At 46.9% G+C, this 16,671-nt stretch overlaps 1 protein-coding gene across 1 annotated transcript in view; it reads right to left on the bottom strand.

Annotated features, from left to right (window-relative positions):
* LOC149344113 (alkaline phosphatase, tissue-nonspecific isozyme-like) overlaps window positions 1-8,000 on the bottom strand; it is a 47,498-nt gene extending 39,498 nt beyond the window's left edge. The window contains exons 1-2 of the mRNA XM_089546155.1: window positions 7,909-8,000; window positions 5,679-6,006 (exon numbers count right to left, since the gene is read on the bottom strand). Of these exons, the coding sequence (XP_089402281.1) occupies window positions 5,679-6,006; window positions 7,909-8,000 (420 nt within the window). The remainder of the gene's footprint in view (window positions 1-5,678; window positions 6,007-7,908) is intronic.
* Between the last annotated feature and the right edge of the window lie 8,671 nt (window positions 8,001-16,671).

Here is a 16,671-nt window from a genome sequence, read left to right as displayed (position 1 = left end):
GCTGGCCCGTCGCTCATGGTACAAAACGTCTAGAATGCAAGCCGATACATACATGCGCACAACCAACACAGGCTGAGCTGTGGAACAATATATGGGTACAATGAATACGATCAAGCCACCAGATTTTGATAAGATCCGTGTGCGTGATCTGTACTGCAACTTTAGCAAATTAAAAGGGGTGATTCTCAAAATACTAAACAGCATATAAGAAACCCGAATAATTCCCACAGAACTGAAGATATTAATAGCGAGACCTGTGCATAAAAGCAGAAAGAAAAATGATTGCACAAACCACAGACCGGTTTCTATTAAATCTACTTTAGTGCACATTTTTGAAGAGTACGGTGCATCCGTTATGCAGTCTTTTTTTGAGAAGTATTATTTAAACAACCCGGCACAATACGGCTTCGAAAGGACCGGAATACAACTACGCTCTTAGAAGAATTCTCGCATTACATTAACACCGAACTGAAAACAATCACCTTACCCTAGCAGAATTTCTAGACCTATCAAAAGCCTCACGCATTAATGTTCCAAAAGTTGGAAAACATAAGTTTCAGAAGACGATTTCATCAGTTTTTTCAGGGCTATTTTGCAGACAGATCACAGTGTGTCAGAACTGACGACAAGTACAGTGGATTTAAGCTGATCAAATTTCGTGTTCCGCAAGCAAGTACACTGGGCCCATTAATATTCAATATATACGACTCTGAACTAGGTTTTTTGTAATTAACGTCAAGAATCTTTCAGTATGCAGATGACACAGCACAAGCACTAGAATTCACTGATCTTCATTTTGGGAGCAAAATATTTCTGCAGGATATGCGCAGTGTAATAGACTGGCTTGCCCAAAGTTCAATATATTCAAACCGACAAAAAACGAAGCTTATGTTTTTCATGCAGAAACCCGCAATAGCGAATACTTCTAAATCACTCACTGTTCTTACATGCCTCACATTGTGACCTGCGCACATGCAATGTCATACCATTTGACCCTTCGGTTACATATCGCGGAATAATATTTTATGGGCATATAACATAAAATAATCATGTGCAGTATCTATGTAACAGGCTTAGAGCCGTGTCCGAGATGATGTACAACCTCCGAGGTACGACTTAGATGCCCCTTAGAAGCATCATATTCAAGGCGCTAGCTGAATTTATTGTAACCTATGGCATAACACTGTATGGAACTTGCTCTGATGACAAAATTGGAGCCATAAATTGCATAATTAAACTAATTGTACTATGCTGTAGGAGGTTGATAAGGAGGAAAAATACAATAGACTAGGTGTACTAGAAATGCGGGAACTATTTTATTACACAGTGCTCACAAGTCACTGCTTTACCAACACTTTCAAAGTGCCCGTCAAGAAAAACGCCGCGTTAAAAAACACAGAAACTTATATTAAGCCACGATGCTTGAGACATGGGAAAAAGATTAAGAGATATTACGGGCCACGGATATTCAATGAACTTGGCGAAGAGTTTTGCAATTTCAAAACTTGCCGTAAAATGACTAAAGCACCACGAAAATGGTTCTCATCCTTTCAGATAAATCACTGGTGGCCTCTTGCATGCTATACTCTACTTTCCCTGGTTTTGCTCAAGATTTTAGAGGTGTTTGAATATGGCTCATTTCAAGCTGTTATGATGTCCTCTGTTCATTTTTGTTTTATTTTTTCTCGAGTTGTATCCCTATTTGCTCAATATTGTTACGATGAAGTAGTAGTGGAAGACGAAGTGGCTTTCCGCGTGAAAGGGATGAACGAAGTAGAAGAGGTTGATGGATCTCCTACTCCATTCCCTGTACATGAGTGCGTTTGTATCCGCTATGCACCCTGGCCAATCCCCCGCCGTGGGTACGTGCCATTCAGCCTGAGGACATCATCATCATCATCATCGTTCGCGTTGGTGCTCCCTGCTGCTCTCTGCTAGGAGCTGTTCAGTCTAGACCCCTACCTCTTGTAAATAAATGTAAATAGTATTTCCCCGTAACAATATGCATACATAATTTCTACATTATACTTATGTAGTGTGCCTAATGTCATTGTTTTCTGGTTAATGTATGTACACATTCGGTGACTCACCTCACTGCCTGAACAACCAACAAGCACGCTGTGCTTAGGTTGGCCAGGAAAGACTCATCTACTAAACGAAGATGAGTAAATTTTGGTTTGATTTCATTTGAGCAACAAATGGCAGAGGCCAGTCCCAGTCAAAGGGAGTCATATGCGATGCACACGGCCAGCATGCCGCTGAAGATACCGCCTAGGTGTTGACTTATACTGTTAATCTGAGAATGGCAGACCGTTTTCGACGAGCAGAGAACAATGTGGCGTAGCTGAAGCAGTTCTTCAACGTTTTCCGAAAGAAAGACGCGTCCCCGGTCGCTTAACAGTCCTTTTAGTGCACCATGGCGAACGAGATGCCTCCGGATGAAACTAGAAACATCAGGCGCTGAGGAGGATAGCAATGGCGAGGCCTCAGCGTAACGTGCGAGGTGGCCTACAGCCACAATGACTCAACGCTGGTCAATCAGAGTGATGGCAAGTGGCCCGTAGTGGTCAAAGCCCATGCGGCCGATTGATCTGGTTGGGCACCGCTGGCCTGCGGGGAAGGTTACGAACCGCTAGAGAGGGTTTTATGGCATTTGCATTCGAGGAGAGACCGCACGTAGGGATTTACAAAGTGGTACACGCCGCGCCAGTAGAAGCAGGTTCGAAGCCTCGTCTCCAGGCGAAGGCGGTTCAGGAGAACACGCTGCCATTTACATCCCTCGGAGAGGCAGTTGAGTGGATATAAGATGTTTTCACGGATGGCTAAGGGGTGGGCATGGCGGCGGAGAGCTCCGGACGTATACATGGCGAAAACAGGATGGCAAGATGGAAAGCGCTCCAAGCGTTTTGCGCTGTTTGAACGGCATATCACCAATATTGACCGTCCCGAAATCGTAGTTCGAGGGAGCTGCAGAGTCAGGGCTCTATGGCAAGGGTGAGCAGGATAGTGCGTTAGCGTGAAAATGCTGACGGCCTCACCTATAGAGGACTCGTATGTCGTAGTGCTGAATACCAAGGGCGTAATGAGCAAATCGACTGAATGGATCTTTCAGTGAGGATTACCAGCATAGGGCATGATGATGGGCTAATATGGGCTAAAAACAAATTTAGTTTCCGCTCCCGTTTCGGTCTCTTTTTTCACACATGAAACGAAAAAAACGGTCCTCGGTATTCATACATGCGATGATCGCAGTAATGAGCATGGGAATTTATCAGGAAACGGCCCGCATTCCCGACTAAGTGCGTGCGGGGTAGAGTGTATGTGGAACGAGTCTAGGAACAGGCGCGACGATAATGCTTTCTGGGTGGCAGTGATTGTGGCTGAGTCCAGGCAATATTGTGTTGGGTGTTTTTTTTCTTTAACTCTCGCCGCATTCTACTCGGCGACCCCCTGTACAGCGTCTTTTTAATGTTCCTTCAGCCGCCTCCGGTAGTTCTCAGATTCGTTATGTATGCTGTGTCGCAATCTTGACGTGCAGGTCACCCTTGGGTACCTTGAGCGTTCTAACTTATCCCTTGCGCGCATAAGCTGGCGCATTAGTGCTTGTAGGGACGTGGCATATCTGAAAGGCACAAGCATAGCAGGTTGTCCTACGTTCGCTACGGGTTCGGTGTCTCTCGCCGCGGAGTTGTGAAAGAGTGCAAAGCAGCCGGTGACGGCGCACAGCACTTGGAAGAATGAGGTGCCGGCGCAGCAGATATGTGCTTGTTGCGGTCTTGCTGCGGCATCTGCGTGTTTAAGGATCGCTATGAGATGGGGCGGCCGGTGGCTCCAGGGTAAAACAGTGAGCAGCGGCAGCTCGCGTGTCACCTATTCGCTTATGAAGGCCTTGTTTGTCGAGAAGCACCGGAGACAGATCGCCGCCGGGACGGCCAAATGCCAAACTGAAAAGGTTCACGTTAGGCACGCAGGAGCAGTGAGCCTGCTGTTTTTTTTTTTAAAGATATTGTTGCTGTGGCACAACTTAATGACGGCGGCAACGGTGTGAGGTTTATTTGTCAAGTAACATAAGGAAGACATCGCCAGATATGTTTTTCAACAGGTTGTTAATCTTGCCGGCCTCCGATATATATGAATTTATAAGCTTGCTAAGATCAACAAGGCGTTAGATGTTTTCTTAAAGGACTCGCCAGGCAATCAGGCACGACCACATAGCCGTTGTTCGGAGAGTAGTTTGCGGACGGCTGGACGGCTGAAGAGTTCTGAGAACCTGCTTTTAAAAACCCAAATAGGAAGGTCGGCCTCGTGTTCGCGGAACCACAAGTTAGCAAAGCCTGTAATATAAAAGAGGACATTGCCGAGCTTGATGGCATCATGACACTTATTGTAGGTGCCTACTCCTTCATAGGAGAGACGTGGGCGACAGATGGGCGTGTGTCCTCAGGCATGGTCGATGTAGGCGTCAAAATGCGGTTTCGAAGCTCCACCAAATCTAGCAATGAGTATAATCACTCTAGGCTCCGTTATCGGGAAGTCCCCATAAAACAGCTCTAGCAGCACAGCAGCACAGTAGCGCGCCTCGGTGTCGTCGTAGTCGTCTTCAGTACACTAGCACTTTCAAACATATTGTCAATGAAGCACGATAGAGAAATATGACGATACTAACGACACGTACTGACTGTAAGCACCTTGTAGCTAAAGAAGCATAGATTCTTACCAATTCCTAATAGCATGAATATATTTATTTCTTACTAATCAGAAACATATATTGCATGTTTCGTTTCCGACATGATAGCCTTAGTTGCTGAAGTGCCAGGAAACCCAAAATAACACAACCCAGCACACACCTTGAGGGAAGACCGCGCATTTTAGCTAAGAAGTTAGTTGCTTGTGACTTGGGTGATACGAGTTCATTAATACGAGTTACGGGCTACAAAAAGCCGAGAAGGGACATGGATTACTTATGTCGCTGTCCGTTTGCCTGCGCCGTTTTCCTCTACTGAAACTCTGCTGTGAAGAAACTACGCGCAAAGCAGCGCAAATACATAACAACGCGATACAACGGAATGTACCCATAGGCGCAGTGGTTCAGCGAATGGTGTATTTTTGTTTATTCCTGTCTTGTTCATCCTTATTTGTGCTGCTTTTAGATTGCTTCGACACTAGAAACCATCCCGCGCAAACTAAGCCCATCATAACTACCATTTTTGGCAGCTCAGAATAAACTTACTACTCCAAACAGGCTGTCCTTTGTCTGGCGAAGGAACAAGTGCTGCCACCTTTTTGGAATCTCTGCTCGCGCAGTGTTAGTTCTCCTGTGACCACCCAGAGCTGGTTTGTTAGCTCTTGCAGGGTGGCAGCAATTGGCGGAGGCATGTTTTCGATTGCAGTACCGCACAGTATTCTCAGGAAATATCTTTTTGTGTTCCGTGACGTAGTTCTCATCGAAACCTTATCGCGACCCAGCTTTTGTTTAGTTTGACAAAATCGCGTGTCCACGATAATCCGCATGCTGTGATTTGCACGGATTCATTATAAGGCATTCTATAGGCAGAAGAATGAGACGAGGCATTTCTGTCGACAGAAGATAGCAACAGCAATCACAAGCAACAAACAAATTCAGCATGCGTGTTTTTATTTACCACTACGACGCATGCAGCGATATTTCTGAAACATACCTGCACACTTGAGTCAACACCAATCGTTCCAATGTTGGCCTTGACACCACAGAGGTAGGCTGTAGCTGTGTTGGCTGAGTCGGATGTCTGCGTGTCGAGCCCGTACGTCTTCGACAAAGAAACGTGCGGGAACCTCTCCCAGGACAGCACCGACTCCTCACCGCTAAAATTCTTCTCGAACTGCCCTTTGAAGATCCTCGCAGCCGTCACGGTGCTGATGCCCATGCCGTCTCCGAGGAAGAGCACGACTCCCTTAGCGCGATTGGTGTTCGGCCGTCCTCTTAGCTTCATCTCAATCTCGGACTTTGCTAGGTCGCTCCAATACTTACTTTTGGCTGCGTGAAAAAGTGTGATGGCATCTAACTTTTCATTAAAAAAACCTTTGTGATGTAGAACTAACATTTAGAAATAGCAAACCGCTGTTTCCAACCCCTTTCAATACGGCTATCGCACTCTCCCTAGCACTGTTCCATATTATTGTAGTACCCTTTATTATCCTCTTTATATATATTTGCTCCTTACTGCTGCTCGGCAAGCAAGAAGAGCATCCCAGAAAGTGGCGAATGCTGGGCACTGTGACCGCACCTGCGCAATGCTGCTGCGCATACATGAAGCGATAAATAAGCTTTCTTCACACATCAGAGAATCGCTTACCACCCCTTGAACACAAGCGGCCGTTGCCATCTCGGCATGGTGAACGTTGCGAAAGAAAAAGCCAATGATTCGCGAACTGTATCGAGAGAAGACAAAGCTACAGCAGGGTGACACGAATGGGCGCTCACTGATCTACAACGCTCTCCTCAACATTTATTTGACCCTTGCACAGCCATTGTGCGATCTGCGGCAAGGTGGCAAAAAAACTGCGCTTAACCCACAGTTTTACTGGCAAAAGGGTCGCACCGGACTAGAGGAGGCTATGATCACAAGCAAGATGGTTCCTGCTGAACGAAGGGTGGTATAATAGGTATTATAGATAAAAAGTCATAAATTCTGCTCAATCGCTACAGCAGCACTGCAGAATGTCACAGGCAGTTATAATAAAGGTTATTAACCTACCGCGGCGTATATAATATCTAACCGCTATACAAAGAACAACGAATAAGCTCTGAATGGCCCTGCAACGAGGGCGTAGCACGGTTTTGATTTCAAAAAGTCGTTTTTTGTTCTGTGAAATGACTAAGGAGCCACACACATTCTATAATTGTCGTTGAGGAAAACGTTCCTCGTTGTGCTTCTAAACGATATGAGTACCTGTCCAATTCAAAACTCACACAATCTCTTTTCAGTGCCATGCAGGTGAAGCTTCACTCGGACACGCACTAAACCTGGAACCATGCGGTTTACTAAAGCGATCGAAAGTGGACTGTATTTTGAGAAATGAAAGGCAACGTTTTTCTGTTAGCAAAAGACGAGGCAGCTCGGCTTGACCGCCGTAGTAAACCAGTCGTTCCAAGCGAGATCACTTTATTACTCGGATGCTTGGCTTTAAAGATTTACGCGCCTGAGGTGACTTCGCTATCAAACCGATTCCCTCTGGCGAGCTAATAATCTCGTCTCCCTGCAGTTGTTCTTGGGATCAAGAAGTCTTTCGACGTTTGAAGCGACTCAGGAATAAAGCTGCAACTCCGGAGTCGCATGCCAGTTCTTTAGAATATACAAGTTGTGCTATCGGACGCGTATGCATCCAGCTAGCCGTTCCTTAAAAAGCATACCTTACCCTTCTGACAAAAGGCGGCGTATATTTCAGCCTGCGCAAATTGATCTTTTTCGTGAAGGATGATACAGCATACTCCAGAAAATTGGCTATATTATGGGTTCGACCGGTAGAGGAAGGACACGTTGCATTTTTTCACTGAGTAATCACAGAAAGCTTTCCGAAAGTTTTGAGACCATTTTATAGCGAATTTGCTTTTTGATATGCAGCGCACTTTATCCTGAGTTCTTCGACATTCTTTGCGGATCAAACCTGCAAGAACGGGAAATTTGGTCGCACAAAAATCTTTGCTTTTATACGGTATCTGCACCTCGAATATTCTTTCCGCCTGCAATGCGTAAAATCGCCCATGGAAGTACTCAAAAAGAAAAGTAGCTCATCCTATTCTCAGAAGAAACGTTCGCTATATGCAGTCATTTATTCGTCTTTGCGTCAATCTGCATACTTCTTTGGCTCTTCGCTCCCGCCCTCCTACTTCTTCTGCTCGCACCTAAGATCTCTGCCTGAATGGAAAACGACTTGCCTTCTTTCTCCTTTTCGGGCACGGGGAACAAAGTGCAGGCATTCCCTAAAAGAGTAGCGAAAAGAAAGACGACCATATATTCCATTGCGTGGCTTCAAAACACTTCTACACCTGTCTACAGAAACAGGCCTAGTGGCAATACGGTCGTTGTTTCGCACCCAACATCCAAACAGCTGCACTCGCAGCTGTCATCAAAAACAAAAAAAATTAGGAACATCGTAGATGAAAAGCCTCGACCTAACAATGCGTATTTTGTGTTCTGCAATATCCCCCTTCTTTTTTAACCTCGCTTTGTGCGTCACATTTCTCTATTTGTGTGTTCGACGCTGCTGCGAATAATGTGTAGTCAAGGACCAACTGTTGAAGGATGTGAGTTCGCGGGAAAAAAAACTTATTTTTGCGCTGCCTGGCAAAGTAGGTGAATGGAAAATACTGAATAACAAGGGGGTATGCGCGCTCCAGCCACAGGAAAATATCAGTTGCCCGACTGCAGTGCAACACATACACACACACAAAAAAAAATTCCGCGAATCAGCATCCTGCAAACTTACGCCTGTTCAAGTACCATCTCCTTGGAAGGCTTCAGTTGCATCACAAATGCAGAATAAAATCTGGAATAGTAAGAACAGCTGCCTGTGCCGCGTCTGATTAACTATCTGAGGGGTGACCTTTCCCTTCGGTACATGCTTTGCTTTTTTGTATGAGCCTGAAATACTCATTAGGATATGACGTACTCGAAAATCATAGAAATTTCTTTGAAGAGAAGGTGGAAGCAAAGTAAAAGTTAATAAAATTAGTAGTCTTTTTTTTTAGTTGACACATCAATCAAATTTGAAAATTATCAGTTGTTCCTGAATACAGTATGGGCGCCCTATAAGCAAGATTACGCCGAAAAATAATCAACGTTGTACCAGAGGCGTCAACAATTTGTACGGCTTTCATTTTTCTAGAGCTTAGTCACAGGAAACTCATCGAAACGCATTCATACTTGCGTCTCTATAAGTTTTAGCAGATGCCATTTTTCCAAGGCAGGAGGTCTGCCACAAATTAACCCTCAAAATTACGTGACTTAGCGGCGAAGTGACTCAGCGATCCAATGACTTGCAATACAACACAGTGATCTCCAGGCGAACTGATGCTTGTAGGCCTGCACTTACAGGGCTACAAGCATCAGCTGGCCTGGAGATCCTCTCACTTTGATCTATGTGGATCATAATATAATATCCATATCTCTAAAGTACATCTCAACATACCGCGCAAACGTATCGCTAAAAGTTTGTAAATTAAAAATAATTAAGGCTTAAATGAAATCACCTTTTTTACCAGTGTTGAAGCATTGTGTATGTACACCAGGGATGCCGTAAAATACTGAGCAAGCGCCTACCTGAATTTCGGAGATCACGAAACATTGGCGATGGGCGTTTCGTATGTCCAAACGTGTAACACTGGAGGGGACTGTCAAGCTCTGCAGGTGTATGACGTAAAAGCATTAATCGGTTAACGCCCACATATGCGGCACTGGTAATTGTCTACTTTATATTTTTAAATCTCATGGAGTCCTCATATCACTCCTGGAGCAGTGATGCAGTGGTTGAGCGATGCGCCGCTGCTCTGCGATGTCAGATGCTGCCATCGGTGGCGCTTGTGAGACCAAATTTGCTCTTCCGAGGCAACATCTCTACAGCGCTAGTGGTGTCTCCCCTCTTTTCCATTTTCGTCCTCGCGCTGCGTCAATAAAAGCAAGAAATACCAACTCGCCCAGCAACTGGCTCTAAACTTCTCATGACCAATCATTAATTGGCACCTGCCACGGTCAACAGCTCACTCAGAATCCCGAGGGCATGTTGTGATGGCCTCACAAGGTTGCGTTACTTAATTTGCCGACCTTCCTCCTAATGAACTCATCTAGGAATTTTTCGTGGATTTTTCTTCCACCGCCAACGACGCCAACACCGATACCGGCTTTGCTGCGGCACTGGTCTCTTACCGCTGTCGCGGTAAAATCCAGACTGGGCACAGCATGGAGTGGGCCGTCGTTTTGTCCAAGGACCCATCATTAAATTAAGAAAGGTGGCCACCAAAAAAGATGCGAGGGGATTTGGTAGAATCTAAGCACAAGAAATGCCACAGGAATAATTCGAAATGTTTTTAGAAGACATGAAAAACCGGTTGATAAAAGCAGGGCTAATCTTAATCATTGAACCCATCGAACGAGACTTCCAAGTCTGAAGAGAACGTGAGGACCAAGGACTCATGGCGACGCTGCTATCCTCGGCTGTGGTTGACGATTCCACACCACCTAGTGCTGATAGAACGCGCCGTTCACGCTGCCGTCTAGGCCGCAGCCTTTGAATGATTCTGTTATGAAACCTTCCAATGCTGCAAGCCACGCTCTGGACACGAAGTTCAGGACATGTTGCAGTGACGGCTTCTGGGATCTCCTTCGTTGATTCCGTTTGGAAGCTTCACCGTATCGTTTCAAAGATCTCATTACCGCGATCACCCATGCCCCTTTCTTCGCGATAAGCATCACGGACATACGAAGAATGTTCCCTTGATATGTCTCTGTCGTGTTTTTAAGCATGAAATGCTTTTAGCCCCCGTTGTCGGCAGTATGGTGACGTCACGCCGAGACCGAGAGCCATCATCCGGGCACTGAAATCCACTCAACCGGGCATTGAAATCCACTCATCCGGGCATTCAAATCCACTCATCCGGGCATTGAAATCCACTCATACGGGCACTGAATTCCAGTCATCCGGGCTCTGAAACGAGAACATCCGGGCACCGTACGAGACTTAACGAGATTTAACGAGACTCTGTAAGCCCTCCTACGCGACCAGCATGCAAGCGCCGGTTGGTCTCCAAAGGAGTCACAAAAAATAACTGCTGCCAGTGCCTTCTCAATGTTTATCAAGATATCAGTCGCTGTGCGTTTGATAATGCACGGAATTATAATTTTCGATTTCTAATAACGCGTGCAAAAAGCACATAAATGCCACGATACACTTCGTTGTCATACGTGATCTCTTAGGGGCTTCGCGCATCGAAGCAAAGCCGCGCAGGCGCATAGGGGCCCGGGGGAGAAGCGCTGCGTTCAAAGGGCAAGGCATCGCGCCGAACGGGTGGTGGCGTTCCTCCCTTCCATTACGGTGCGGTTCGGGTGTCCACCGAGATGGCAGAGAATTACTGCGCCATTTCCTTTCCTCAAAAAACCTTGCGTTCGAATGGCAGGGCATCGCGCTAAACGTGTGGTGGCGTTCCTCCCTTCCTGTACGGTGCGGTTCGGGTGTCCACCGAGAAGGCATTAGGCCCGTAAACATTTCATGCTTACTCTACTCTCGGTTACGGGAGAGGCAGAGAATTTTTTTTTAACTTCTCCATCCCATGGACGTTCGTTCGGTTTCTTTTAGAGAGAGAGAGAGAGAGAGAAAACTTTATTTACAAAGGAATTCGGGGCACGCCCCAGGGTCCCCGCACGACCCCACTGCACTCAAGTGACAGCAGCTGTGATGAAGCGACAGCAGCTGCGGTGGACTCCTCTTCATCCACCCTCCTCACACTACCTCTCCCTCCAGATACGTCCCCAGAGGCTGCAGAGGAAGCCGCCATTGCACTTGCTATAACCCGCACGGAAGCCCGGTATATTTTAACTGACTCTAAAACTGCGATTCTAAATTTCGCTCGAGGCCGAGTTCATGTCCCTGCTTTTGGCATACTGGGCTCGCCCGATGCACCCCCGCCCCGCCAAGTGGAGCTGATATGGGTGCCTGCGCACTCCGGGAATCCCGAAAACGAGGCCGCCAACCTTTTAGCCCGAGGTTCTTTAAACCGGGCTCAGGTGGCCTCGGATCGGGGATTCACGAAGGATCGCATGCACTCATTCAGTGAGCTGACCCAGGCATACAGAGCCTCTCGCCAGCTCTACCCCCCGCCCCACCCCTCCCTAGATAACAGACACGCAACACTCTGGCACAGATTACAAACACATACTCTCCCCTCGCCCCTTACCCTAACCCACTATCATCCCTCCTTCCCCACTCCTGCTTGCGCCCTATGCCCAGAACCCTTCGCTTCTTCCCTCCACATCATTTCCCTCTGCCCGGCGGACCCTCCCCCGCGGGACCTAGAGAACCTCAAGACCTGGGAGGACTGGGAGACCCTGCTGCACTCGGAGGACCCGGCCGTGCAGACCATCGCCACCGGCCGTGCTGCCAGTGTTCTTTTAGAAAAATTGAAAATCTCAAGGAAACAGGCATGGGATGATGCTCAGTATTGTAGGCCAAGTTTCATCCATGCACGAGTGGAGATCTTGAGTTCTTAAATAAGACAATTTAAAGTAAGGATCATTGTAATAATTTGTGAAGACATGACATCCTGATAAGGCGTTCAAAGTGTTTTACTGGTTCGGCATGGAACCACATCTGCCTGTAAACATAGCGATGTTATCTTGTATTAAATACCTGAGGGGTTTGTCAAAGCAACATTAGATTTTTGCTGTTTTTTGGAGGTGCGTCATAACTTTCAAAGCTGTTCGTACCACTATTTCCAATATTTCTTGCGGCAGGAAGCGACCGCGCCCTTTTCTCTGCTGAAGCACGTGGACTATGATGTTGCCGGACAGCCTTATACAATTGCTTGTAAGGTTTACGCCTTTGTTATGATTCCTAATTAGCCCTGCTTATTTTTATTTTGTTACAGAAATTATGCGTTGATATTCAGATTTAATAATTTTTTTTGCCTAAACTTATAGTACCCACTTTTCTCTGTTCGGGGCCTAAAAATCTACTTAATTACTATTTGTGGCGCGTAAAACCTACATGTTTAGTGCTTATAAATCTAACCTCTACTTATAACCTTCATTTTTTGTACAAATGTGGAGTGCATCTACTGCACTGAGCAAGCGTTCGGTGACGCTAAGTGCGCATGCTTCAGATGGAAAACATCGGAATATGCACAGCTGTGCCTAGGCGCCGAGCCCATCGTCACGGCAGATTCAGCTGTGGTGGTTCGGGGACAAACGCCCAACAGCATTTTGAATTCTTCTGTAAGGCTACGACCTCGCCCTTCATAGCTGTTTTCTAATTCGGAGCGCACCGACCACAAGGGGGAAAATTACTGAAAATGTGCAGAACTCATCCTTGTCACGCGCATCGTACCTCTCGCTTACCGCTAACGGCACGAAATCATGTTGGCGGCGGAAACCTCGGTGCCCGGCAGGTTCAGATGGCTCAATTACTCTGGTGCTTGCTGGCTTCTTGCATCAGGTCACAAATTGTTTGGTCCGAAGAACAGTCTTTCTACTGCACTAAGGATAAGCGCACCAAACTGCTCTCTGATATAGCAGCTCCTGCTACCTTCAAAGGTAGCACCCGGTGCTTTACTCGTCAGGGCACATTTATAGAGTATGTTGAGTAAAGGAATAGCGGCTAGATGAAACTTTTGATCTGATAATACAGGAAAAACATTAAATCTATTTATTTTTCACCAGTGCTTTAGAAGAATCACTGCACTTCTTCTTTGGCAATGTGACAGATGCCTTAGTAGTTGCATGCATTTGATATCTGCGGTATGTGTATGCAGCACTTGAATATGAAGCGGAATAACACGGATCAGATTTTGCTTATTTGTGCCATTAGAAATGCCTTAGAATAAACAAGAGATTGGCTTTTAACTTACGTAGCAAGGTGAGGTTGTAACAAGCACTCCTGAATGAGCTTGTTTGACTAAAGCGGGCTACTCAGTGTTGTTTAAAATGAATTCCCATGTAGCTGCTTATGTGTGCAACGTTGGCTTTGTTGGTTTTGTTTATAGGCGTATGCGGGCACTTACAGTACAGTTTCATGCAGCAGTATAGCACAGGTGAGACCGGAAGTTCGAACTCGGGCTTTGGGAGCTTGTATCGGCAGTGTTTTAACATAGTTAAACCGAGTAGACATGCCAAAACATCTGTCCATTCTTCAGCTCTCCTTTCCGGCATCTGCATGTGCACGCAACCACGTTCCTTGCTTTCTCTCTTCTCGTCGTCGGCTTTCGTCGTCTTCTGTCCACTCGGCAGCAGCTACCGTGATGCTCTCCTCCTATTGGCTAAAGCCGGCGCGACTCTCCTCTGAACTTTCGCGAGCCTCCTACCATTGGCTGTCGCTTGTGCGGGCCTCGTTTGAACCCGAGCTCACCTCAGTTGCTTCAATCACACAAGAGACGACGAGATTCTTTCTCAGAATTGATAGGTTTGCATTAATGTGTTCGCACTAAAACCCTTGAGCTGCGTTAGTTTTATGGTGTGCCGCGTTTTCTTGCCAGTGCATTAGCATTAGAAGGGGCTGTTAAAGCGGAAATCACGACCGCCGTCAGGCGTGACTTGTAGCGCGTGACCCTTGCGTACACTTTGTAGCTTCGTTACTACCTGCTCACTGTGGCAAGTGGCAGGTAAATTCGTTTAGGGGGGTTTAGCGTCCTAAAGCGAATCAGACCGTGAGGGACGCCGTAGTGAAGGGTTCCGGAAATTCCGACTACCTGGGGTTCTTTAATAGTGCACAAACATCGCACAGTGCGCGGGCCTCTAGAATTTGGACGCCATCAAAATTCGACCGCCGTGCCCGGGATCGAAAACGCGTCTTCGAGTCGGTAGCCGAGTGCCATAACCATCTAACGACTGCGGCAGCTAAGGCTCCATCCTTATTCCAACACTTCGCCACTTTGAACCCGACTGTTCGACAGAAATTCACAACAACGCGAGTCGTTAGGGTTTGCGTACATTTCTTGCCCAGCGAAAGTCTAGGTATCGGGAATATGTTGTCGCTTACGTCAGCCACACCCTCACTAAGGCGAAACCGAACTATTTTATCACTGAAAAGGAATATCTCTCAATCATTTGGTCGAATGTCAAGTTACAGCCATACATCTGCGGACAGCCGTTCTACATAGTAACTGAGCATTATGCCGTCTGCTGTCTGTCCTCCTTCAAAGGGCTTTACGCCTCCAGGAGTTTGATATTGAAACCATTTATTCCTCTGCTTATAAGTACTCTGACGTCGATGACCTTTCCCGTTCATCGTTTACATGCGATTCAGTCCCTGCCTTCGTCTGTGCCAACGATTTCTCGTCGTTTGACGTCCCTGATATGCTCTCCGAACAGCTGAAGCATCGTTGGATAACCTCGGTCCTCACCTTCCTCTCTAATCTCCCGCCGCATTCTTCGCCGTCAAGCTCACCACCTTGCAATTCGTAATGGTCTCCTATGCCACCGTAACTCCCTCTGCGATGGGCAAAAATAGCTGTTGGTGATCGTTCGACACCTTCGCGTTGCCGTCTACGCCTCCTTCCACGCAACTCGAGAATGCGGTCACACCGGTGTATTGAAAACTTATGCTTACCTGCGCCTGCTATATTTCTGGCGAGATATGTGCCACTTCATACGTCAGTGGTTTCGGTCATGTACAGCCTGCCAATGTCGCAACATTCTCCCTGCCACGACGCCACTCCCTTACAGCAGTCACCCTGCCATTTCCGACCCTTTGGCCGCGTCGGCATCGATTTTTATTGCCCGCTTCCAAACATTTCGGCAACAACAGCTGGGTCAGCGTAGCTGTTAACCTTCTCCCACGTTACGTAGAAACCTAGGCCCTGAGAACCAGCCACCGCACATGAAGTTCCCTATGTCATCTTACAGTCTTGTTCTTCGTAACGGCGCCCAGGAAGAACTGCGAAGTGATCGCGGCCGTGTATTTCTCTCGCACGCCGTCGACGCCTTGCTAAAGCAATACCAAATCGTTGATTGCAGTGCCCGTGTGTATCACCCTTAAGCCAACGGCACTACTGAGCGGTTCAATCGCACTCTCAGCGACTTGCTTGCCGTGTACGTTGATACCTCCCATTCTACCTCGGAAGCACTCCCTCGGAAGTACTGCCCCAGAAGCGGCAGATGGCCGCCTACGGGAGCAGAGTGAAACAGACGTCCAGCAGAGCAACGATGAGCAAGACTTTTTACTGCAAAGTTCAAGTAACAAATAGATATGACATATTGCACATTGTAGTGGGGCCTGAACATATAAGAAGTCAGATTGAGAAAAAACAGGAATAGAAACCGAAGCTCAACTACAACACACATCTGCGGGTTCTTCTGCCAGACGGACGGCAGGTTGAGCTGAAAGCTGAACTGCTGTTACTTCCCCCAAAAGTGAGGCATTGTCGGGAGAAAGGTCACTGAAGTGCGAACATTTGCACAGCCAATATCGGTGCACTCAAGGAACTAGCGGTGCGCCAGGTCAAAGCTCATCGCCAGGCTTCTGAGAAGATACTGTCCGTGCAGTGGCTGCGCCCAGAGCGCACGTGGTACACCTCTCCTGTCGTCCTTTTTCATTGTTCATAGCCAGTAAAAAGGGCACACTCTATAAACGTTTTTTTCAATGCCTTCATTGTGCGGTGTCAGAAGAAGCTGTAGCATAATTTTTTTTTCATTTACCACAGTGGCCTTTCCCGTGCCAATGATGGTAGTTACCCTGGTAATTGAAAGGCATCTGTGCGTCACAGGACAGCCGAAAATACACCCTTGTGCTCTTTGCTGTTAAGTTAATAAGTCTAGAGCTTTTTTTTTTTCAAGGAATAAACGTTGTTATTCCCGGCGGTCAAAAAAGCTGCATCGACAGGAAGCAGAGAGCTATGTCCTCACGGTTACTTTAGTAAGTCACCTCGCGCTCACCTGGGCTTTGGCTACGCACTAAGCAGTCGCACGTGGTAGAACATCCCTAAGCGCA

This window comes from Amblyomma mixtum, chromosome 5, assembly GCF_055824585.1.
Source record: "Amblyomma mixtum isolate Tamu chromosome 5, ASM5582458v1, whole genome shotgun sequence".
Taxonomy (NCBI): domain Eukaryota; kingdom Metazoa; phylum Arthropoda; class Arachnida; order Ixodida; family Ixodidae; genus Amblyomma; species Amblyomma mixtum.
The sequence above is the reverse complement of the archived record's forward strand: the minus strand, read 5'-3'. Positions and strand labels throughout refer to the sequence as shown.